The sequence below is a fragment of the Malaclemys terrapin genome, chromosome 2 (genome assembly GCF_027887155.1).
Source record: "Malaclemys terrapin pileata isolate rMalTer1 chromosome 2, rMalTer1.hap1, whole genome shotgun sequence".
NCBI lineage: Eukaryota > Metazoa > Chordata > Testudines > Emydidae > Malaclemys > Malaclemys terrapin.
Window position 1 is genome coordinate 16,148,558 of NC_071506.1, and position 24,187 is coordinate 16,172,744.

Here is a 24,187-nt window from a genome sequence, read left to right on the forward strand (position 1 = left end):
ATAATGTTGGGTTCAAGTTTTCAGAACCTGGTGCCTGAACTATATATACATAATACATGGTGATGGGTAAAAACTGGCAACTGAACACCATCAATATACAGTTGAGGGTCCAAAAGCAGTTGCATACACTCATGTTTGCGCAGGCAGTTATCCTGTTTAAATGTGAGGCTCCATATTTTGAGACTGATTCATTGCTATATTTCCCCACTTTTACCCAAGTGTCACTTCCGTGGAGTGGTGAGTCAAGACCTTTGTGCACACAATTGACCAGCTGCATATGCATGCCTGTAATTTTAAATGCGTAATTAATTTACACAAGCAGTTGCGGTGCCTTTTTTTTTTAATCTAACTCTAAAAGCTGAATAAGAATTTTTAGTTCCTCAAGACAACACACCACACAAGGTATCTGTCTTACATATTGCTAAGGTTCTTCTGACCTTTCTATTTAAATAAGTAATAAAACCACATAACTGCATAGTCAAAGGATCTCGTGACCTTGAACCATGGTTTTGAGTTTACAAACCCTGAAAATTAAATGGCCATAAAATTAATTCATGCCAAGAGTTTAGATCATATGAAATCTGGAAGCAGCCATTGACTACAGTAGAAATGAGACAATGGATACCTTTGTGTTTAGATAGACGGTTTACTTGAACAGACATGAATTAAGAGTTCCACAAAGCCCTTGCAGAACAATGTAAAACAATGTGTTTTGAACTCTGTTCATTTTTATTAACACAGGTAGCCACAATAAAGTACAAGGGCCCATCTTGTAGGTTAAGTCATAAAAATGCACCAGACTAATGGATAATTCATAGAATCGTAGGACTGGAGGGGACCTCGAGAGGTCATCTAGTTCAATCCTCTGCACTCATGCAAGGACTAAGTATTATCTAGACCATCCCTGACAAGTGTTTGTTTAACCTGCTCTTTAAAATCTCCAACAATGGAGTTTCCACAACCTCCCTAGTCAAATTATTCCAGTGCTTAACCACCCTGACAGTTAGGAAGTTTTTCCTAATGTCCAGACTAAACCTCCCTCGCTGCAATTTAAGCCCATTGCAATTAAATTCATTCCACTTGGCTCATACATAGCCAGATCCTGCAGTCCTTATTCCAGAAAACTATCACTGAAGTCAGGAAGAGCTTTCACTGAGTGGAACGGAGAAAAGGGCTGGAGGGTCTATGTGGACAGTGAGTATAGGATAATTTAGCAAATGTAATTTAAGATGGAAGAATTTATTTACTTACTTCCAGCGAACTCTTGTCCTCCCAGATTGAATAAAAACTGCTGCTTTTTTTCATTGTAGTTCACCCCTTTACATATTCCATCTCCTCCAGGCTTTGAGTTTCGACTCCAGTCATTTCTATGGCAGATCAACACATCTGGGTAGCTCATCAACCCACACAGGATAGTACCTAGATTCAATTGAAGAGAGAATTGTACGTTTGTAATAATACTTATACTGCACCTTTCATGCAAGGGTGTCAATATCTTTGTAATCATTAAATAAACCTCAACACCACAGTCAGACTGGTAAGTGTTATCCCCTTTTTAAACTGGGATGCTCAGAAAATTGGGCCAATTTTTACAAATTTGAGTGTCCAAAGCTGAGCACCTAAATTCATGCCTAAGACATATAAGCTTGTAGCCTGGTTTTCTGAGATGCTAAGCACCCACAAATACCTCCTACTTTACAAATAACATTGAATAATAATTAACAACACCCAGCTGCGTGCGAGGCATTTCATAGCTGACAGAGAGGCACACTCATGGCCTCAGAAGTCTTACAATCTTGGGCCCTGAACCAACACAGCACTTAGGCAAGTGCTTGAATGCTTTATTGGACAGGAGCCTGAATTCAGTCAACTTAGGTGTAAATCTTCCCAAAAGTTACACCATGAGTCAGTGGCATGGCCAGGTGTAGAATCCAGGCATTCTGTCTCCTGATCTACTTCTATAATATCTAGACTCATTGCATTCTTGGTTTGTGGCTGCTGTCATGGCTCAGACATAAAGGTATTCTATGTGTACTTAAAATGTCCTTTAATAATTCATTCTTTAAGTAAAAGTAAGTATTTCTTTTTAATATATGGAGATATACCTATCTCATAGAACTGGAAGGGACCCTGAAAGGTCATTGAGTCCAGCCCCCTGCCTTCACTAGCAGGACCAAGTTCTGATTTTGCCCCAGATCTCTAGGTGGCCCCCTCAAGGATTGAACTCACAACCCTGGGTTTAGCAGGCCAATGCACAAACCACTGAGCTATCCCTCCCCCCTTTTCCTACTGGCAGTGAATGCTATAAAATTTTTAACCAAAAATACCAGTCAGATCCATGCATTTTGAGGCATTATTGACCCAAACATGCTATCACAGGTAACCAGACAGCTTCATAATGTGCAAAAACAACAAGGAGTCCTTGTGGCACCTTAGAGACTAACACATTTATTTGGGCATAAGCTTTCATGGGATATAACCCACGAAAGCTTATGCCTAAATAAATTTGTTAGTCTCTAAGATGCCACAAGGACTCCTCTTTGTTTGTACTAATACAGACTAACGCGGCTACCACTCTGAAACCGGTCTTCATAATGTGCAGTCATTTCATAATCTCGTCTACAGATTCAGATAGCAAGACCTTAACCACATAAAAGGGAGGCCAGCTCATTCTGACAATGAATGCATGTGAAGTGTACAAACCTATAATGGGTTGCTTTTTGTTTTGTGTTGTCCTTACCAGAAATATGATGGGCTTGATTCACTACTGCATTACTCCAGTTTTGTGCTGATGTAAATCCAATGGCTTCACTGGAGTTATATTGGATTACACATTAATCAATCAGGTCTGCTGTGCTGCCACTTTGTTGAATGACTCATGACTTATACAGTAACATCGTTCTGTGGTCTGCACCATTAGCTCTCATTTTACAATGACATGAGCCAAAAAACTAAGCAATGAAATATATCATGAAGTTCAACATAGGAAGTAGGAATGAAAAACAAATATCGGGGTATCAATCCCGAAAGAGCAGACATATACTTACTGTACCACATCATAAATAAAATTGCAAGTATATTAAAAATGATTTAGAAACATCAAAGGTTGTTCATCTTGGCATTTTGCACAAAAAATACACCCAAAATCTGCCAACAAAATCAACCTTGGTAAACACACTCTGTTGGATTTTCATTAATAACTTGGACTTTGTGTACAATATACATAATCTATTTCCAAGAATTAAAGTTCCAGAAACATGGTAGCTAAAATGCTAGCCAAGATTCCTTTAAAAACTGACTTTCTTTCACATATTTATTGTTTCATGGGACACTAACATTTTTTCCATATTTATGACACGAAGGAAAGTTTATATCCAAAGCCATTGATTTGCAAAGCACTGAATTGTCACAAGGTATAAATAAATCCTGTGCTTTGAATAATGCAGATGTACTGGGGGGAAAAACAGTATTCGCCCATCTAATCAAAGACCGTATTATAATGCACAAGGGGCAAAGTCACGATTGCATGAACAACCCTAGTTCTGGCATTTTCTAATGTTTAAGTGCTGCAGTCTCAGGCTCTGATCTTGGAAAATCAGGCCCTTACACGTGTATTTAATTTTATACCTATGAACATTCCCATTGAACTCAATGGTACTATCCATGTGCTTAAAGTTAAGTATACATATCATCCTTTGCAGAATTGATACCTTAATAATGTTTTGGTAATGCAGCTTTTTGTATCTATTGCATTACAAAAGTGCATGATTCTTTAGCAATGTTCAAGACATGTTGTCCCTGTCCCAGTGAGCAAACCCCATTCACAGCACTTTCAACCATGAGCAATCCCATTGTCAAGTACGATCAACTGCTTGGAAATACAAGAAAGAATTGAACAATTCTTGCAGAACCAATAATGTAAAATCAAATGCCTCAGAGAGGCCCTGATTCAGCACAGCTCTTGAGCACATGCTTAACTTAATTAAGTCAATGGGATTTAAATGTGGGTTTATAGTTAAGCACATGCTTAAGTGCTGGTGCTAAATGGGCCAGATCGAATACCACCATTTACATCAAAAGATATGACCTCTCAGACCATATCCCAGTATCCAAGCCAGAATGCACTATATTAGCAAGCAACAGCTACAGAAATGTACGTTGAGTAATGAATATCATCATCACAGGTAAGCATAGCCCTTAGAGATGATACAGCAGAAGATAAGACCATAAATCTGATTCATTGACAGAGAATCAATGATCTTGCCAAGATATTTGGGATCAGTCTTGAAGTCAGTGAGATGCACTGCACAGGATGATACATGTTTGCAGTACTGTGCCCACACGTAGTTTAGCGTGGGGGTGCTGGATTGAGTTAGTGGCCTGTGACATACAGGAGGTCAAACTAGGTGACCTGATGGCCTTAAAGTCTGTTATTCTAACTTTTGGAAGGACTGTAGGGGATATGGATGAGGCAAGGGAGAGAATGCATGAGAGGAGAGAAGGGACAAGACTGCCCTGACAAAGGTAATAGCCTTTGCACATGAGTTGGGGTTTGCACTCCATCCACCTCACTGCATTCTAGTTTGACTCCAGTGATTATGAAATATCTGGGAAACTATAACCTGGTATAAAAAGTCTGGTTGAAAAGCTCCTTTTCCTGCTCATAGAAAAAGGTAATCAGTTTATATTTTAAACATTTCATATTATATTTTAATTCCCCCATCAACAAACAAGTACCCACTTCTGGCAAACTTGCTGACAAGCCTCATTATTGCAGTATATGCCATTTAAAAGATGTATACAAATACAGAAAGGGGCTTACTACCATAGGCATCCAGTGTTTAGACATTCTGCCTGCCCACATAATGGAGTGAGATTCACCCATGGACAAAGATCTATGTGCCACTTAAGTCTCAATTAAGGATTTAAGTTGCACATAGGCAGAGCACTGGCCCTCTGCACAGGCATAAATTGCACCCAGTGGTTTGCTTTTGTTAAGTTTCCCATTGTATGGGATAGCATTTTGCCTTTGCAGTTTGAACATGATTACCTCCATCAAGTACAACCTGGCTGAGGATAAAACCATCACAGCAAGGATCCTGGCTGCAAGCCTGACGGCAGAAGAGATGAACGTCTGTCAAAGATACGCCAGCTGCCGAGAGAACCACTGAGTTGTACACGCCAGAAAGCACATTCTGAAAATCCGTCAGCTCAAAGGTCTTGAGACCAGATATGGTGAATTCTTGTCCTGAACAGAACAGGAAGAAAAAGAAATGTGTGTTCCAGCAAGTGTAGGAGGCAAAGCAATAGCTGCAGAATATCTCCAGACCTGAGCTGGCTGAATGTTTTACAATAAAAATCCAACATAGCAAAATCTTTCTGGACTTTAAGTTTCATTATAAATCTGAAACTCATGCTAAGTTCAACAACAGGTTTACATATCCAGGCTATTACGATCTTTCTCAAATCTCAGATAGTCTAAAACACCAAGATACAAGGCAGAAGTCTCTGCCCAGGTTCAAGTGGGACTTGACTTAATTTTGAGCAAATCTGAGCTCAGTTTATGGTTTCCTGACAGAAATCAAATGAAGCCAGTGAAAGGAGAAGTTTTGGACCCATGCCTCGTAGAACTTTGCCACTTGGGATGGTTTGTTTTGAGCTTTGGAGTTTGTGCAAGGAGCACGAACCCAAATGAACAAAAAACGCATAGGACACATGATATTGTGTGGCTGAAGGCACCATATACCATGAGTAAATCCTATTGAAGTAAATGAGATTACCTGGGGAGCAAGGTATTTCTCAGTGTAAGAGTATCACAATTTGTGTCGAAATGAGCCAAGATAGCCAAATAATGCAGTTCTACAACAGACACAATGAAGCAACACATCAAATACAACGTGTTTTTGCCAAGGAATTCCTTTTTGTGAAAAATCTGTATTTCCACTCCAAGCAGATTCTAGAGTTCCTTCTGATGAGATATTAAGGTAGAGAGGTTTGAATAGGGGTGCTTAAATTGCATCCACAAGATTGTGTGTGCGCTCTCTGTACACAGAAATTGATATTTTTATGCAAGAGGTGCAGGTGCAAATTTTTGTGGGATTAATTTAGATGTTCATGTCTGACATTAAAGATTGACTCAAATTGTAAAGGAAAGGCATCAAAGGTGCCCTATAAAATGTGTTGTTGTTGGGTTTTGGGTTTGTTTTTGTTTGTTTGGTTTGGTTGGGTTTATTTTGTTAAAATAATTAACTTTGTGCTGTCTTGACCTGAGAATTTAGGAAATACAGACACCCCCCGACTTACGCAATCGTTCCATTCTGGAAAGCCTTACGTAACTCGAATTTTGCGTAAGTCGGAAACGTATACCTGTACGTTACGCAAAAATTTCCGCAAATTGAAAATCCTATTTCTGGCTTATGGAACTTTTTCCGTAAATGCTACTTTGCGTAAGTCTGGTCTTGCGTCTGTAATATAATTAAAATAATCAACCTAGAAACTTTCAGATATAATCACCTTCAGTCACACTTTCAACAGAACATTCGCTGATCCTGAGATACGAAATCATGCACTACATAACAGTCATTCTGCATGCCCACATGTTGCTATGATTTTCAGCCAACAGAATTGATCATTCTTATAACACTTTGTTCACCTTTTTAAGCAACTACAATGTTGAGTTTTAGGCCCCAATATTGTGATATTATAAAAATGGTTTTGCTAAATCTAATCTGAATAGAAATATTTTGGGGATATTATTGACATTTTGATGACTTTTAAAAAATTTGAACATTCCCCTGAATGGTCTGTGTTAATACAGCACCTAGCACAATGGGGTTCTGATCTAGGATGAGCTGCTACATTAATACTCATTAATAATAGTTTAAAAACTGACCAGTCTAATATTACTGCCCAAGCCAAGAGAAATGCCAAATTTACAGAGCATAAATGGTGAAAAGCAAATTCCATTTTAATGATCTAAGGTTTTATCAAGGGGTAAAAATTAGGACAAGATTTTAATTTTGTATATGATTCTTTATAATATTGTGTAGGATTTCTGTAATTAATAAAAGGACAGAAAACCTAGGCTAAATAAAGACTCCTCATCATACAGAAACACAGAAGTAAGAGAATAGGCCAAGAATGATCAATGCCTTTTTACTCTTCTCATCTGTCCCTGCCTGCTCACCCTCCACCCTCAGCCCCACATTACAGTTACAAGGAACTAATGGTGTGGGACATAACCATCTGATCCTAAACTCCTGCTCAGCACCCCAGAGGATGGTTAAAAAAACACTCATGCTCCCTATATATAAATCACACTGCAAGAAAATCAATCTTAATAGAATAAAAAAACCTTTAACTGTTAGTTCTAGAAGACTGACAGAGGCTGTCGTGCTGCTATTCAGTGCCTGACCCTGCAAAGACTCATGTCCTCATGGAGTCCATGCCTAACTGTTGGCAGGATCCGTTTTTCACTTTTCTAGACAACTGAACTATCAGTGGAGGTTCAGTACCTACCTTTTTTGAGATACACAGTCACTTCATCCTTCTCTTGGTTCCTCACTTTAAGCAGGCAGCTAAGATTAGCAATGCTAGTGGCAGCAGAATTTCCCATAACACCTTTCATCTGAGACAGACAGAGACACTATAAAGGTGCTTTAATTCATAGCAGGGAAAATACAGTCTATTCACGCTTATGAGGATGATGAATTAGTATATACTGTTCACAGTTGCCACAACTCCCTGGGGCCGTCTAGTTCTGCTGTTTGATCACAATTCCATCAGATCAGGGCATGATTCTTTGATGCTACTCCACCGTATTAACAACGGCGGCGTAGTTTCGTAAACAATGAGTTGCCAAAAGAAAGTGGCAAAATGCCATCTAGCTCAAGACCCTGGAGTGGAGGAATGGACAAAGATCTGACAACTGACACGATTATCTGTTTCACTGTTAGCATGGCCTAGATCGGGGTAGGCAACCTATGGCACGTGTGCCAAAGGTGGCACACGAGCTGATTTTCAGTGGCACTCACACTGCCTGGTCCTGGCCACCAGTCCTGGGGGGGAGAGAGGCTCTGCATTTTAATTTAATTTTAAATGAAGCTTCTTAAACATTTTAAAAACCTTATTTACTTTACATACCACAATAGTTTAGTATCTGAGGGGTAGCCGTGTTAGTCTTAGCCGTGATAGTGAATACCCACTTCATCAGACGCATGTCTGACGAAGTGGGTATTCACCCATGAAAGCTTATGCTCCCATACGTCTGTTAATCTATAAGGTGCCACAGGGCTCTTTGTCACTTTTCACAATAGTTTAGTTATATATTATAGACTTATAGAAAGAGACCTTCTAAAAACGTTAATATGTATGACTGGCACGCGAAACCTTAAATTAGAGTGAAGAAATAAAGACTCGGCACACCACTTCTGAAAGGTTGCTGACCCCTGGTCTAGATCTTTGAAGAATGGGAGTTTGTGAATGGTGATTTGGTTGGAGTTGTAGCAGATCAGCACAGGGGAGGCAAACATCTTCTAGGAAAGACCAATATAGGCGGCAGTCCCAGCAAATTTAGGATTAGCTTTCTTATTTCACATGCCATAAGGGCAGGCAGTGCTGGGGATTTGGAACCTGGATTGCTGTGTTTTATTCCTGACTCTACCACTGACACACTGTGACACTCTGGACATGTTAATTCATCTCACTGTCTGTCTTACTGTTACTCTAATGCAATACGGGGGGGATGCTATTCACGGCAGGGATGCAGGAATTAGAGAGCACTATGCCGTGTCCAAAATGTTCAAAAGTGACTAATGATTTTGGGTACCTCCATTTTAGGGTGCTCAAATCAATACTCCTTAAAGGGGCCTGACTTCTAGTGGGTGTTTGTCCAGCACTTTCTAAAAATCAAGCCTCTTTAAGGTGTCACAACTAAATACAGAGGCACCCAAAAATCACTTTTGGAAAACCTTCAGTCTCATTTCTTTGCTAACCCACCAGCATTTCACCATTACCATATTAGAACACAATGTCTAAACAGTCAGGAAACTCCCTGGCATTCTGACAATGGGTTCTCATACTGGCTCTCAGGTATTGTCTGGGCTACGCGTTTTAAAGAAGTGTCATTGTTTACCAGTCCAGAAGTGGTACAGTTGAAGTTGGTTTCAGCAGCACTGTACAGTTCACACAACACCTCAGAACCCAGAGCAGATACTATGACAAATCCACATGACTCATCCGTCTCACAGTCTGAAAGCATGAAAGAAATGTAAAGATTCACCATTTCGTTTACACAACACCACGTTTCCAGCTGGCTGATAGCTGTGTCTTCTGTATACACATGGACTCCTCCTACTGGATTTGAACCATAGCCCTCAGCCATATTACAAATTGCACCAATTTAACTAAAACAGGTTTTGAAATCAGTTTATACCAATTTAGCTAAACTACTGCAAAACCCTGTTTGGACCCTCTTAAATCACTTTAAACTTAGCTTATATCGAGTTAGCTTCATTGGGTCAGGAAGCTCCTTGAGCTAAATTGACATAAGCCAGGTACAAATTGATTTAAGTCTCCACACAGGTTTTGCAGCAGTTCAGCTAAATCGGTTTAAAATCACACCTTTAGTGCAATTTGTAAAAGAAACAGGAATTTCCAGACTGGATCAGACCCCCATGTCTACCTAGTCCAGTAGTCCATCTCTGACAGTGGCCGGTTCCAGCTGCTGCAGAGGAAGATGCAAGAAACCCAGCAGTAGGCAGATATGGGATAACCTGCTCCAGCCTCCCAGGGATACAGACCAGGTTTTAGTTACTCATGACTGAGCTGGAGGACAAACTATCTTGATTGAGACTAGGTATATAATGTAATGAACATGGCTTGTAAGAGTACTGCGGCCTTTGCTCAAGAAACCAAAGCTAGTCAAAGGATTCCTGGCCAACTATTTCTCTATTGAATTTAGCCCCTTTTTCTTTCTCCACTTATTGCTGCCAAGAGACTTGTGCAAGACTGTTACTGGAAGTTGTTCAATGAACATTTTGTGCATAGTGTGTGGCAGCCGTGAATGGTTTGGCACAAACATTTTTCAGTAGTCAGAATTCCCTATCCGAGCTGTGTGACTAGTCTCACCACACTTTCTGGGGCTGAAAGATATGCCAAGTGTTTTCAGACTAGGGTCCTTTTTGCTGCTCAGCCACCACCCACCTCCCTTTCTTTGCCTCTCCTCCTCACTGCTGCTCCTGCTGATGTTGTATTCACTTTCCTGCGTGATTTTAAAACACTCTCCTATCTCTTTCTTCCTTCTAACTCCCTCACTTCCAAACATAAAAGGGCCTGATCCAAAGGCCATTACAATCAATGTAAAGATTCCCAGTTGGTTTCAATGGGCTTTGAATTAGTCCCAAAGTCAGTACACATGAGGTGGCCAAAGGACTACTCACAGTGCAAACACAGGTTATTGTGCATGAATATTAAAACTCACAATGTCCCTGTGAGGTAAACAAGGACTGTTTTTCCCTATTTTATAGGTACTTTACACAGCCAATGTACAGAGAGGTGAGTGGTCTGATTTTCAGGGGTACTGAAAACCCATAGTGTCCAATCATAGTCAACAGGAATGATGGGTGTTTAGCATTTCTGAAAGTCAGACCATTGATGGCTTGTCCAAGGCCACATGGTAATTGAAAGCACATTCACAGACAGAGACGTCCTCTCTGATATGTGAGGAAGATCACCAAACACTGTAATCCTCTCACAGTGAATTTGCTGCTGAACTGCAAAGCAGACAATTCTAGGCTAAGGCAGAACAGTAAATTCAGTGCTTGAAGGCTGTCTTCTTTGGTGACCTCTACCATAAATCACACAGATTTGCTGAGAGCTCTCCCTTACCTGAAATGCACTGCAAGAGCGCACTCTGAGGGTCTCCTTGGATGGTTTCCGAGCGAAGGATCCTAGCATCTTCTGCACTGTAGATCAGTTTGGATTCAGGAACTCTTTCAAATTTTCTGAGCACTAAAAGGCAGACAGCATGGTCAAGTCTCCTGCATGTTATTTCAATTGCTCCTCAGTTTCCAGAGAAACTCAACACAGACTTTACTTAAAAAAAAGAAAACTCAAGGTATGTAGGGGGAAGGATTCATTAGTTAAATGAACAAACAACATCAGTTTTCTGTGAAACAATCACAATTTTTTTTTTTAAATATCTGAAACAAATTATTGCAGAACTCTCCTGTGAGGTATTAGATGCTCAGGACCAGGTCTCCATTTGGAGCAGAATGTAGTGTAGTACAAGGTCATAAATGGACAAGAAAGGTGACTTCTTGCTTTTCAATCTTCATGTTTACGCAAACTGTGAGCGCTATTTGGGGATGAGCATTCATTTTACTGTTGGGCTGAGTAGAGAAAAGGGAGCCAAGGAGTTAAAGGATAAGGTTATTAATCTGACATATTGTGTGTAGGGAGGATCTGCAGCCACCCAATGTGACCACTTTCACTGGTTGAGACAAACCTCAAACATACAGAGAAGAATGTAGCCCCCTTTGAGTGTAAGCTATTTGGGGTAAGGAGTGTGTCTCACTACACACAGTGTCTAGCACCATGGGGCCTCAATCTCATTTGGACCCTCTAGGAGTTACTGGAATATAATTAATAATAAGAATTAATTTATATCTTGTTACAACTCTCTTTGTCTCCTTGGCATGTAAGCTTAGTTTCCTTTACAGATCAGTCAGTAAGGTCAAAGAGAGTTTAACTGAGTCCAAGTTAATTTAATGTGAGATTAATTTACAATATTGTGTGTGTCATATCTGAATGTTGTCCTTAGTATGCAACGGGGTCCATCAGAGAACCAGGCACCTTCCCTGTTGTTATTCTCTGATGTTAAAGAATACATCGAAAGAGAACTACTTTCTCTCTGAGTGAAGGTCATCAGAACATAAAAACGGCCATACTGGGTCAGACCGAAGGTCCATCTAGCCCAATATCCTGTCTTCCGACAGTGGCCAATGCCTGGTGCTTCAGGGGGAATGAACAGAACAGGAAACCATCAAGTGACCCATCTCCTGTTGCCCATCCCCAGCTTCTGGCAAACAGAGGCTAGGCACACCATCCCTGTGTATCTTGGCTAATAGCCATTGATGGACCTATCCAGGTGCCTCCAGGAGAGAGATGTGCTTGCACTGTAAATCAGTGATTGCAGTCTAGAGCAGTGCCAGTTAAGCACTTTTCATAGCCAGAAATTCACTTTTGAATTGTTTTAAAGGGGAAAAAAAGAAAGCCCTGGATAGCATCCCTCCAAAGCTGGTAGTTTTTAGTTCATCAAAGCCAGATTTATTCCCATGTAGATGGAAAAGTGAGAAATAAATGCTTCCTTTCTTTTCCTCCACCTGAACATGACCCTAAAATAAAACCTGATTGTTATATTTGTCCTTGAGAGGAGGAAAGGAAAACAAGACAATTTAATTAGTCATGCTGGACATATAACAACTCCAAATAATACAATCTTGTCATGGAAACAGAGTCCAAATCATTTTGCTGGACAAAGTCATTTTGCTAAAGCAAATATCCCAGAAATGGTCTCCAGTACAATATCAAGTTCTGAAGCAACGGAAAACTGAATGTGGAAATCTGTGTGGAATATCCTGACTTTCTTTGGTCGTTAGCAAAGATTCTATTACAATACAGGAATACTAGCTAAATGGAGAGAGTGATGTTAGAAGAAAAGTCATCAGCAGATTGGTAAAACCCTTGGATGGGGTGGATTGAAAAGTGCTGTTACTGATGTTTTTACTCATTTCTTGTGATGCAATGACATGAAACACAAAGGCAATGGAGCAAATTCTGCTCTCAGACACACCAATATAAATCTGAACTAAGTCCACTCCACTAAGGATTACAGAGTTACTACAGATTTACCTTAGCGTCACTAAGAGCAGAAATTGGACCAACACGCAAAGATTTGGAGAGAGCAGAAACTTCTCCTCTTGGTCTCTCCGGGAGTTCAGGGGATGAACTGAACCAGCAGCATCACCCAGTTGGCCTGACCACCCCCTCTCCTTGGCCGACCACCAACTGAGGGGAGGTTTCAGACTGATTGTCAATAGAGCCTCCCCTGGGTCTAACACAGCCAAAGCGACCAGGCGTCCTGGGCTGGACTCAGCCCCTAGAGCTCTGCGCATGGAGTAGCTGCAAACTCAGCTCTCATTCCCTTGCACACCAGAGTGGAATAGCAAAGAAGAGATATTACACCAGGATCCAAGAGCAGAGCTTTTGCCCAGAGACGTCTGGATAAACCACAGAATAAAAGCAGAGGATCAATTTTTAAAACAATCATTTGTCCTCGTAAAGCAAAACAGCCAGCGCTAATTGACAACAAATGTTTGTTGTTGTCAAAGCTGAGTCAACAGGTGCTTTTGATAAAACCGTCATTTTCAGCTTGGAAAGAACAAAGGAGTAAGCCAAAAATGTAACACACAAAAAATCCTGCACTTTAACTAGGTTGGGAAGAGGGTTGAAAGACATGGGATTGGGGTGGGTAAGATGGGGGGAGAAAAGTTTTCCTTCTTAAAGCACAATGCCAAAAACATTCCATGCAGAACAGTGAATTCCTTCTTTCAAATGCACAGGCTGAATGACTGTTGTCATTATGTCTGGTTTAAAAACAAAACAAAAAAATCTCAAACAGATTTCAATTTTCAGGAAAAAGTCAAAAATAAACTTTTTTTTTTAGAATTTTGTTTGAAAATGTTCATTAAGATTTTTCATTTTTGGAAGATAATGTTTGAGGTTTTTCTAATGACTTTTTCCTTGGGGAGGGAACTTCCCATTTTCTTTAAAAACAAAAAAAATTCCATAGGAAAAGGAAGAGGGTAAAAAAAAATTTAGGGGGTAGTGGGACAAAAAACCTAGACACAATTTTTTTTTAAATTATATATTTTGTTTCATGAAAAATTTTGAAATAAAAAATGTTGAAAGCTGAAAATTTGATGTTTTTTTTCCAAAAATATATTTTCTGTCAAAAAACACTGCAAAATAAAAAATGTTCAACCAGCCCTAATGTTAATGAATTTGCTATTGGTTGTTCATCACTGGAGGGAGGGAAATAGAACTCACAGCTGAGTGTCATAGGCCCTGTTCTGATAACTGTTCATGAAGATTCTTTAGCTCAAATGATAGGGGTCTGTACTGTTGGCGGAGGAAGATGTAGATTCTATCCGCGCTGTTGCTATACAATTCTGAGTGTCCCTGGTTTGCAACATAGTGATAGTGAGGACACCCTGGGTGGGCCCCAATTTTGTTATAATTTATCACTTTCTATTTTAAGAAGGAGATTTTTTTCCCCCAGAGGAAAGATAGCTTAGAAAGAGAGAAGAGCTATTGGGTCAATCTTATCCACCCCCTTCCACTATCAATCTCCTCTCAAAGTAGGATCAGCCACCCCAGATTACACTGTTATATCCCATTCTACAATATAGTTAATGGAGCTGGTCAAGATGGAAAAAGTAAAAGCACCCACATTTTCGATTTAAAAAAAAAATCAGAATTTTTTGAAATGCAAAATATTGTTTAATTTTTTTAAAAAAAAATCAACAAGTTCTAGAGTGGCTCAGAAATCAGGAGAATTTTGTGAAAATTCCATGACATTTTTCCTAAATTTTAAAGTTTTGAAGCATCATTTTGAAATTTGAAAAAAATTAGACATCTCTCGTAGCTGATAATGTGTAAGGCTAGGACGCATATCAGCTACTGGCCTCTAAGGGATGGAATCAGAACTGCTTAAGCCGCAGTGATTTTATCACGGTCTAGGTGTGGGAGGGTATTTCTACATCACAAAGAAAAACCTGCAGCACCAAGTCTGAGCCCAGGTCAGTTGACTCAGGCTTGCAGGGCTTGGGCTGCAGGGCTGAAAATAGCGCCACATTTCAGGAAAGATGTGGAGAAAGTCCAGAGAAGAGCAACAAAAATGATTAAAGGTCTAGAAAACATGGCCAATGAGCGAAGATTGAAAAAATTGGGATTGTATAGTCTAGAGAAGAGAAGACAGAGGGGACATGAGAACAGATTTCAAGTACATAAAAGGTTGTTACAAGGAGGAGGGAGAAGAATTGTTCTTTTTAACCTCTGAGGTTAGGACAAGAAGCAATGGGCTTAAGTTGCAGCAATGGAGGTTTAGGTTGGACATTAGGAGAAACTTCCTAACTGTCAGGGTGGTTAAGCACTTGAATAAATTGCCTAGGGAGGTTGTGGAATCTCCATCATTGGAAATTTTTAAGAGCAGGTTAGACAAACACCTGTTAGGGATGGTCTAGATCGGGGGGGGGCCAACCTGTGGCTCCAGAGCCACATGCGGCTCTTCAGAAGTTAATATGCGGCTCCTTGTATTGGCACAGACGGGCTGGAGCTATCGGCACCAACTTTCCAATGTGCCGGGGGATGCTGACTGCTCAACCCCTGGCTCTGCCACAGGCCCTGCCCCCACTCCACCGCTTCCCACCCCCTCCCCTGAGCCTGCCATGCCCTCGCTCCTTCCACTCCCTCCACAGAGCCTCCTGCACATCATGAAACAGCTGATTGGGAGGTGCGGGGAGGAAGGGTGAGGCGCTGATCGGCAGGGCTGCCGGTGAGCAGGAGGCGCTGGGAGCGGGGTCGGGGAGCTGCTGATGTATTACTGTGGCTCTTTGGTAATATACATTGGTAAATTCTGGCTTCTTCTCAGACTCAGGTTGGCCACCCCTGGTCTAGATAATACTTAGTCCTGCCAGGAGTGCAGGGGACTGGACTAGATGACCTCTCGAGGTCCCTTCCAGTCCTATGTTTCTATGATTCTATGAAATTCTTCTGTCAATTCCTTCACTACTGAAAAATCTTCATTTCATACATCTTTCATTCAACACACACCAAAAACGTGTTACCAAATTACTGGTAGAAGACAATACCATGCCATCACTTTTTAAGTAGTGAGCCTCATTAATTGCACCGTTGATGGCATGAGAAAGCCCAGAGTTACAGAATTATAGGCTGAACTGATCACTTTGGTTGAGGGGAAAATACAAGCTTTCTGGCTGAGGAACATGACTGCAAATGACCACAAACAAGTTTTGGGTTGTGTAATGGATTATTTCCTGTAGTTATTAACATCTCTTTATATACAGTATGATTAGCGTGTTGAAATGCTGCTTTTCCCTACCCTGTCTCTGAACTTTTAATGGATTGTCTCCTATCTTTAACTTAGTGATGCTCCGTTTTATTTCATTTTATGTTTGAGATTCCTGTTCCACTGCTCTGGATGCTGGATACAATCTAGTCTGTGGCCGTAGCTTAGTATCTTGGCAACATTTAGAAATAACTTTTTAAAAATATCACTTAAAAATCTAATTATTAATAATTAAGGGACAGATTAAAATAACCTTACTCATGCTGGAGTCCAGGCCCCTGACTTACCTGGGATCACCCATGGAGTAAGGCACTACACAACATGAGCAAGGGTACCAAAATCTAATAATAAACAGCAACAATGTGTTCATTTGTCTAACACTACAGAGCAGGTCTTATGAGAGCAACCATGAGTGCATTTCCATTAGGAAATCCTTCGCTCTGCCCTGGTCCTGCTATGTTATACTGTAATGACTCCACCAGACAGAGAGCAAGAAATGATCAGACAAACAATTTGTCAATTATCCAAGGGTACCTATGAACATACTTTACCCCCTTCCCTTTCAAAAATAATGTTTTCTCCAGTCTAGTAAATAAACCCACCAGCAAGGAGAAGGGCAGGCAGGTGGGATGAGGAAGAGACCAGACTTATAGTTGAGTGAATTCCCATAACCTTTCAGACTCAGCTGTCCTTAGAAACCAGAATTTTGTTAAGGAGAAGTTACTTGCATAGGATCAAAGTGAGCACAATTATTTTTCTGATACCTACCTAGGCACTGGGAATCTGTCAATGGGTGGTCTGTTTCAGTCCAGTCCAGCGTCATTCCAAGACTATCAGCACAGAAGGATTTCTTGGTGATGGGATCAGCCTGGGAAGGTCTATACTGCCCATTTTCACTGCACTGTAAACCCTGCCTATTTCTCTGACAATCCGTGATACCTGTCACATGAAAGGGAAGAGTTGGATCATTATGTATCTTGCATTCAGTGTATGGGTAGGAAAAAGGTATTCTAGAAGAAATGGATGCTTTACTGCCTGAAGGCGAGGGCTCTCGCATGTCAGTTACAGTGAGCATTTCACCGCTGCCGTTCCATCACTTTACATTATTTTTATTGTTATTTGCATTGTGGTAGAGCCTAAGAGCTCTAGTCATGGACCATGTACAAACACAGAACAAAAACACAGTCCCGGCCACAGAGAGCTTATGGTGGGCCTATGGGTCCCTTAGGAGCCTACAGCACAAGCAAGTTCTTCAGAGAAGGAAGCATGTGCAGTGCCAACTACAATGGGAAGCTGAAATATCAAGAACAATAATGAGTCACAAGCTCTCACCAAACCAATTTGCTTCTGTTATTTTTTTATTCCCCTGTTCTTGGAGAACCAAGTCCTCCAAGATACTCCTAAATTATAAAGAGCTTTGCTTTATATTTGAAGATGCTTTTCCCAGTGCTAACTGGAGCTTTTAAGGATTCAGAAGTGATCAAAGGTCTCCTCCACTGCACAAAGGAACAAATCTGTAATGGCAGTCAGGATTCCACTCTTCTCCCCGTACCCAGCCCAGCAAATCCTCAGCACTTTTTTTTAAGAGACAGCATTCTACCAACAGCAAGCTAGAGGAGAAAGGGGAATAAATCCAAAGGCTTAAAATTTATCCCTATACAAAGGGCCAGCACTAGGCCAACGTGCTGCTGAATCCCACCTCCTACTTCGGAAAATGACTTAAGTGGGATTTAAGCAGTGCATACACTTTGCTCTGGTCCACTACGCTAGGAGGAAATTCACCTACAGAGGCAGGCCCATATATTTAAGAGTATGTTTTTTATTAATTATTATTATTATTTATTATTATTCAAAAATTGGTATAGCCCAATTAGCTAAGAGTATCAAAGAAATCCAGTAGCTTTTTAAAATGAGAAAGCAGTGTGCATTGATGTCTGAGATTGCAACTCACTTTTTCATTTATCATAAGCTGGCTAATGGTTGGATAAAGGGGTCATGCTTTAAGTGACAATAATGCCCAAGGAATGCATTGACTAAACCCCCTAGTTCATACACCCATAGAAAGTAATCTGTATTGAGAGAGAAGTTTGCCCAAAGGGCCAGTCTACATTAACATCAGTCTCCTCACATGTGTTTTGGGGAGTAACGCAGAAGGTGATACTAATGGAAAAAGGTATAAATGAGAAATATGCCCCCTTCCTTATCAATCCCAAAGAGCTACCTATATGAATAAAACCATGGGAGAAAATTCACCCTGGCATAACTCTTCAACTTCAATGGAGGTTCGAAACCAAACAGAGACCAGCCAAAATGCAAGACGGTCACTCCTTCAACAATTCAACCCAAATACCTTCCCCCACGTTATCAACATACTTCTGCTCTCTACTTCCTCTCTTTTCTATGCAAGGGCTAATACTGAAAACAAACTGAGGGATTTAATCTGTGCATTCCTTTAGGCATCATTGCCTTTATTTTCATAGGTCTGTGGGCCAACAGACGCAATTCAGGTTGATTTTACTAGTATACAAATTAATAAGTATGTTGATACCTGCCTTATGAGCACAAGTTGTGCTACAGAAGGGCACAGTTATCAAGGCAAGGTTTTAGTTAGGTCCTTAGAAATTTCAGTGAGGTGAGCTGAGGTAGGTGAGGTTATATCTTTTATTAGAGTAACTGCTGCTGGTGAGAGAGAGTAAGCCCAGACCTGAAGAAGAGCTCTGTGAAAGATCAAAAGCTCTCACCAAGTAGATACTGAATGACTTTCTTCCACAATGATAATCAGCAAAAAGAAGAACAGGAGTACTTGTGGCACCTTAGAGACTAACAAATTTATTAGAGCATAAGCTTTCGTGGACTACAGCCCACTTCTTCGGATGGAAGTGGGCTGTAGTCCACGAAAGCTTATGCTCTAATAAATTTGTTAGTCTCTAAGGTGCCACAAGTACTCCTGTTCTTCTTTTTGCGGATACAGACTAACACGGCTGTTACTCTGAAAAATGATAATCAGGGCACTTACAGTGATCAGCAATGAAAGCTCCAACGGAGATGGTAGTTTTTCCCACAGGACACCTGATGCAGGAGGAGCTTCCTGTCTGAAATTGATAGAACCCAGGAGGACACGGAATGCATTCGTCATTCTGAAAGTAGCTGCCTGAAGGACAAACAACTACAGAGGAAAAAACATTATTAGTTCTTTGGAATTCAGCTGAAACTTTACCATTTCAGACATCCATACACATAGGTTCATAAGCAGAACACAGCTGCAGTAGACTTACCCTTGACTTCAATGGGTTTTGGAGCAAGACCTTGATGAGCACATGTGCACCTTAGGAGGGTTTACCAACATTGCCCCACTTAAAATGTTCACCTAAAGCCTCCAGTGACTGGAATCCAGGGAATCTAGACCAGGGTCCTAATTCAGATGTGTGAGAAATTCAGGACAGACAGCTGCAAGGAGGGGGTAAAAAACAGTCCCAGAAAGTTAAAGGCCCTCCTCCCTATCAACTGAGGAGGGGTGACTACAGGTCAGTCAGGTTCACCTGAGAAGAGGATTACCTGAGGTCAATTAGGACCAGCTGGGAGGGAGTTTCCTGAGGTCAATTAGGATCAGCTGATTCCAACTAAGGGCTGCCTGAGACCTTTTTAAACCCTCCCCTGATGAGAGAGAGGGAGGGAGAGGAGTCATGCTGCCAGTAGGTGAGAAGCAGCAAGACAGCGAGACTCACCAGGAGGGGAGGCTGCACTCCCTCCCATAAGGGAGAAAAAACAAGCCCAAAAACTGGCAGAGAGAAGGAACGGACTGCCCCTGTGCAGCCAAGAGGGACCGTTTTACCCAAGCCCATTTCGCCAAGGCTAAAAACAGCTGAGGCTGGTGAGGCAGAGAAGGTGCCTTGCCACAGATGGGTCTAAAAGAAGACCCTCAAACCAGAGCACATCAAACTCTGATGAACCTGATTTCAAGGGGGAATGTTGAGGATCGGGTCCATCTGTGATAAGATACAACTGTGGGGGCAGATTACAAAATGCAACAAAGGCTTTAGACAATAATAGGAAAATTCACATTAACGGAAACTCTGAAAAACTCAGGGAAAAGCCACCATATGGTAATGCTTTCATTAAAAAATTCTGGTAATGAAATTGTTGGTAGGTAGTTCCAAGCAGGAAAGGAATTGTTGGATTAAAGACAACTAGCTTATTGTATACACGACAACCACAACACAAAGATTTTCTCCCCATAGGGAGGAAAATACCTTTCTGAGTTCAGCATTTCAGAACAAACCAAGAGCAAGTTTTCCAGCTGACAGTCTGCATGTTAAGCAGATGACTAATTGTCTTCTGGGTAATCATGTAATACCATCCTTCCTTTCAGATCACTCGGATTAGTATCACCACCACAGACACATTTACCAGACAGTATGTTTACTTGCTATTTCACAGCTGCTTTCCAGATATAGATTTCCTTCAAAAACCTTCACATGTATATTTTGGGACAATGATATGGTGCAAAATTTCACTTCTGTTCTTGCCCAGTGTGTTGACAGCAATTTAAACCTGTACCAAAGAGTAACTCTAGTAGAACATTGGCCATTACCACTATAGTCCACAGGGTGGATGTGCTGTATTTGCGTTTAATCAGCCAACATGCTGCCTTGTGAATTAACTAATTTACTGAACTACCTCAGTGATAAATCAGAATGACAGATAGCCTAATAACAACCATCTTCCTTCATTCCTCTTCACATTTGTCATGTTCCAGTAGGAGAGTCTGGGATAGTCATGGGACTGGAGGATTCATTTCAATGGGCTCCAAAGCAGGCAAACCAGGCACAACACATATCAAAAATCAATTAAGGAAGTACAAAATCCTGGAAGAGACAGGACACTCATCTCTCACGTATGTTCAGAACACCAGCCTATTTGTTCCATTTGTTAAAGAGGTTTTCCAATGTATGCAGAAGGGATCATACAAATAAAAAAGAACCTCAAGGGAAGAAACTTTTTTTTTTTTTTTTACTTACAGATGAAATAAAGAATCTACAAGCCACTGGGGGGGGGGGGGGGGCGGGGCGGAGGGCAGAATGCAGAGGATGATGGAGAGATGAGTTAAAGCATTTAAAATTTTAAAAGGAGAAAAACTTTTCAGAACTTTCTCCTCTGTTTCTTGTTGTAGAACTACAGAGTGGAAGTGGCATATGCCTGATATCATATGTATGTAAACAGGCAGAGTAGATTTATGTCTGGTTTATACTCTTACTTAATAGAAGCAAAAAGTGAACAGCAAGGAAAAAAGATGAAAGGATAAAGCAAAAATAGAGCTGTCGAGCCTGGATGTCTTTCTAAAAGATATGCCCGAGTTCAACCACAAATTATGCTCAATGAAGCGATTACTGGGTGGAGTTCTATGGCCTGTGTTATTCAGATCAAACTAGATAATCATAATAGTCTCTTTCTAGCTTAAAATCTATACATGCTAACCAGGCCAGAAACGAGAGGAGAGCCTGAACGAAACCCCAGATCTAAACTATAGCTCTGGACTTAATCTTTATACCCCTAAAATGGGAGAAACCAAAACCTTGGATCCAACACTTCCATATATGAGTTTGAAACTTGGTGCTGTTCTATCTAGATTGAGGCTCTCATGAGCAGGGGGCGCTGCATTCTCAACAGCAGGACCCAGACGATAAAGCACCTCAGAGGAGAAGAACAAAGTGAGCCCAAGCCTGGCTCTACATGCAAGAATCGCCTCGTTTGTAAGATCTTCCCCCAGGAATAGCATTTATTCTGCCCCAGAACCAGCCCACAGTGGAATGATTGCAGGGGAGTGGAAGGAAGGACCACAAGAGAAGGGCAGAGGGGAAAAATGGGAATAGAAGGAGTAAAAGAGGGAACTTAGTTCCTTTAGAATATGCTAAATGCTTCCTCTAATTGTTTGGTGCTTAGACCTCATGGCGATAGGCACCTCAGAGATACCCCAAAGTCTGAGGATACCAGTGTTTGGGTAGAGCCTATCACAGAGAAAGGTTGGAGCTGCTAATTCAGTTGTGAACCTAGCAGCTTTTTGATTCATACTGATCTCTGAAACAATTTTAATACAAGTTACAGAGGGGGGAGGGATCGCTCAATGGTTTGAGCATTGGCCTGCTAAACCCAGGGTTGTGAGTTCAATCCTTGAGGGAGCAATTTAGGGATCTGGGGCAAAATCAGTCCTGCTAGTGAAGGCAGGGGACTGGATTCAATGACCTTTCAGGGTCCCTTCCAGTTCTATGAGATAGGATAAGTATATCTCCATATATAAAATTCTAAATGGAAAAGGGAACTAGTATGAATTCATATCACCACCAAACTACAAGAGTGACTGATGAACAGGTGTCATGAAAGGCCTCAGATTGTCCTCCTGAAGTGAAAAGCTTTTCCAAGCTCACAAAGCCACTAGCTGGCTGTACATATTTAAAATTATTTTTCCACTAACACCTTGGCAATCATGAGATTTCTGTTGCCACATTCATCAAGGTTCAATTATGAACAACCGATCACCTCAAACTGACATATCCATAAAATACTCTATAGATTAGGATTAGTCAATGTAATGATAATGCAGATAAGAGTAAACTAAGACATGGCAAACATGAACAAAGAAACATCCATTTCCAGCCAGGAAAACATGTTCCTATATGCCTCCAATACAAGCAAACCTGAAGCAACAAATTCATGGAATCCAAGGTCAGAAGGGACTATTGTGATTACCCAGTCTGACCTTCTGAATAACTTGCCATAGAATTTCCCCAAATTAATCCCTAGACATGCCTTTTAGAAAAAGATCCAATCTTGATTTTAAAATGGTCACAATGGAGAATCCACCATGATGCTTGTTCCAATGGTTATTTACTCACACCATGAAAAATTTACTTATATCCAGTCTGAATTTGTCCAGCTTCAACTTCTAGCCATTGTATCATTTATACCTTTCTCTGCTAGACTGAAGATCCTATTATCAAATATTTGTTCCCCATCTAGATACTTATAGACTGTAATCAGGTCACCTCTTAACCTTTTCTTTGTTAAGATGAATAGATTGAACTCTTTGAGTCTACCATTATAAGGCAAGTTTTCTAATTCTTTAATCAATCATTCTTGTGGCTCATTTTCTGAACTCTCTCCAATTTAACAACATCCTTCTTGAATTGTGGGCACCAGAACTGGACACAGTATTCCAGCAGTGGTCACACTAGTGCCAAATATAGAGCCAAAATAATCTCCCTACTCCCACTTGAGATTCCTGTGTTTATGCACTCCTGGCACGCAATAGCTCTTTTGGCTACAGCGTCACACTTGGACCTTATGTTCAGCTGTTCACCATCACCCCCAAATCTTCAGAGTCTGCTTCCCAGGATACAGTCCCCTATCCTGTAAGTATGGCCTACATTCTTTGTCTAGATGACAGGAAGGAAAATGTAATGGAGATGAAAAGGAAGATTAATGCACAGTGCATGTCTCAGAAGGAATACACTGAGCACAACAAATTCCTGAGACCACCAGAATGGCTCACTGCCATCAAGAGCTATCCAAACTGCCCTGTAGCAAGGGAAAAATGTCATGGAACAAGAGAAATAAAACAACTAATTAAATAAATAAGCTCAGGATCTGAGAAAATATTTTGTAGCTCAACAACCAACTGGACCAGGAAAGAGAGAAAAGAGAAAGGAAAATGGCTTTCACTGCTAATTATATTTAGCATGAAAAGGTAAATCTATTGAGGTTCTGATTGAAGAATCGGTCTCAGATGGAGTTTTTTCCATCTTCACTGCACTTGACAAAGACTCCTAAGTAATAAGTTACTAATATTATTATCATCCCCATTTACATATGGGGAAACTAAGCCAGAGAGGATAAATGACTTGCCATAGGGCACACATGATGCTTAATAGTTAGTAACCATAAACAACATATAATAGCAGAACCAGGTTAAGAACTCAGGAGTTCTACCTGCTAAATTCTGTGTTTAGAGACTCCTAGGCCATGACCTACTGGCCTCAGCAA

The 24,187-nt window shown here is 40.8% G+C and overlaps 1 protein-coding gene across 1 annotated transcript in view; it reads right to left on the bottom strand.

The window, feature by feature from the left end:
* TG (thyroglobulin) overlaps positions 1–24,187 on the bottom strand; it is a 201,858-nt gene that overhangs the window by 129,224 nt on the left and 48,447 nt on the right. Inside the window, exons 21-27 of the mRNA XM_054017024.1 lie at positions 19,167–19,316; positions 16,919–17,089; positions 10,888–11,010; positions 9,134–9,249; positions 7,519–7,627; positions 5,051–5,248; positions 1,252–1,419 (exon numbers count right to left, since the gene is read on the bottom strand). Of these exons, the coding sequence (XP_053872999.1) occupies positions 1,252–1,419; positions 5,051–5,248; positions 7,519–7,627; positions 9,134–9,249; positions 10,888–11,010; positions 16,919–17,089; positions 19,167–19,316 (1,035 nt within the window). The remainder of the gene's footprint in view (positions 1–1,251; positions 1,420–5,050; positions 5,249–7,518; positions 7,628–9,133; positions 9,250–10,887; positions 11,011–16,918; positions 17,090–19,166; positions 19,317–24,187) is intronic.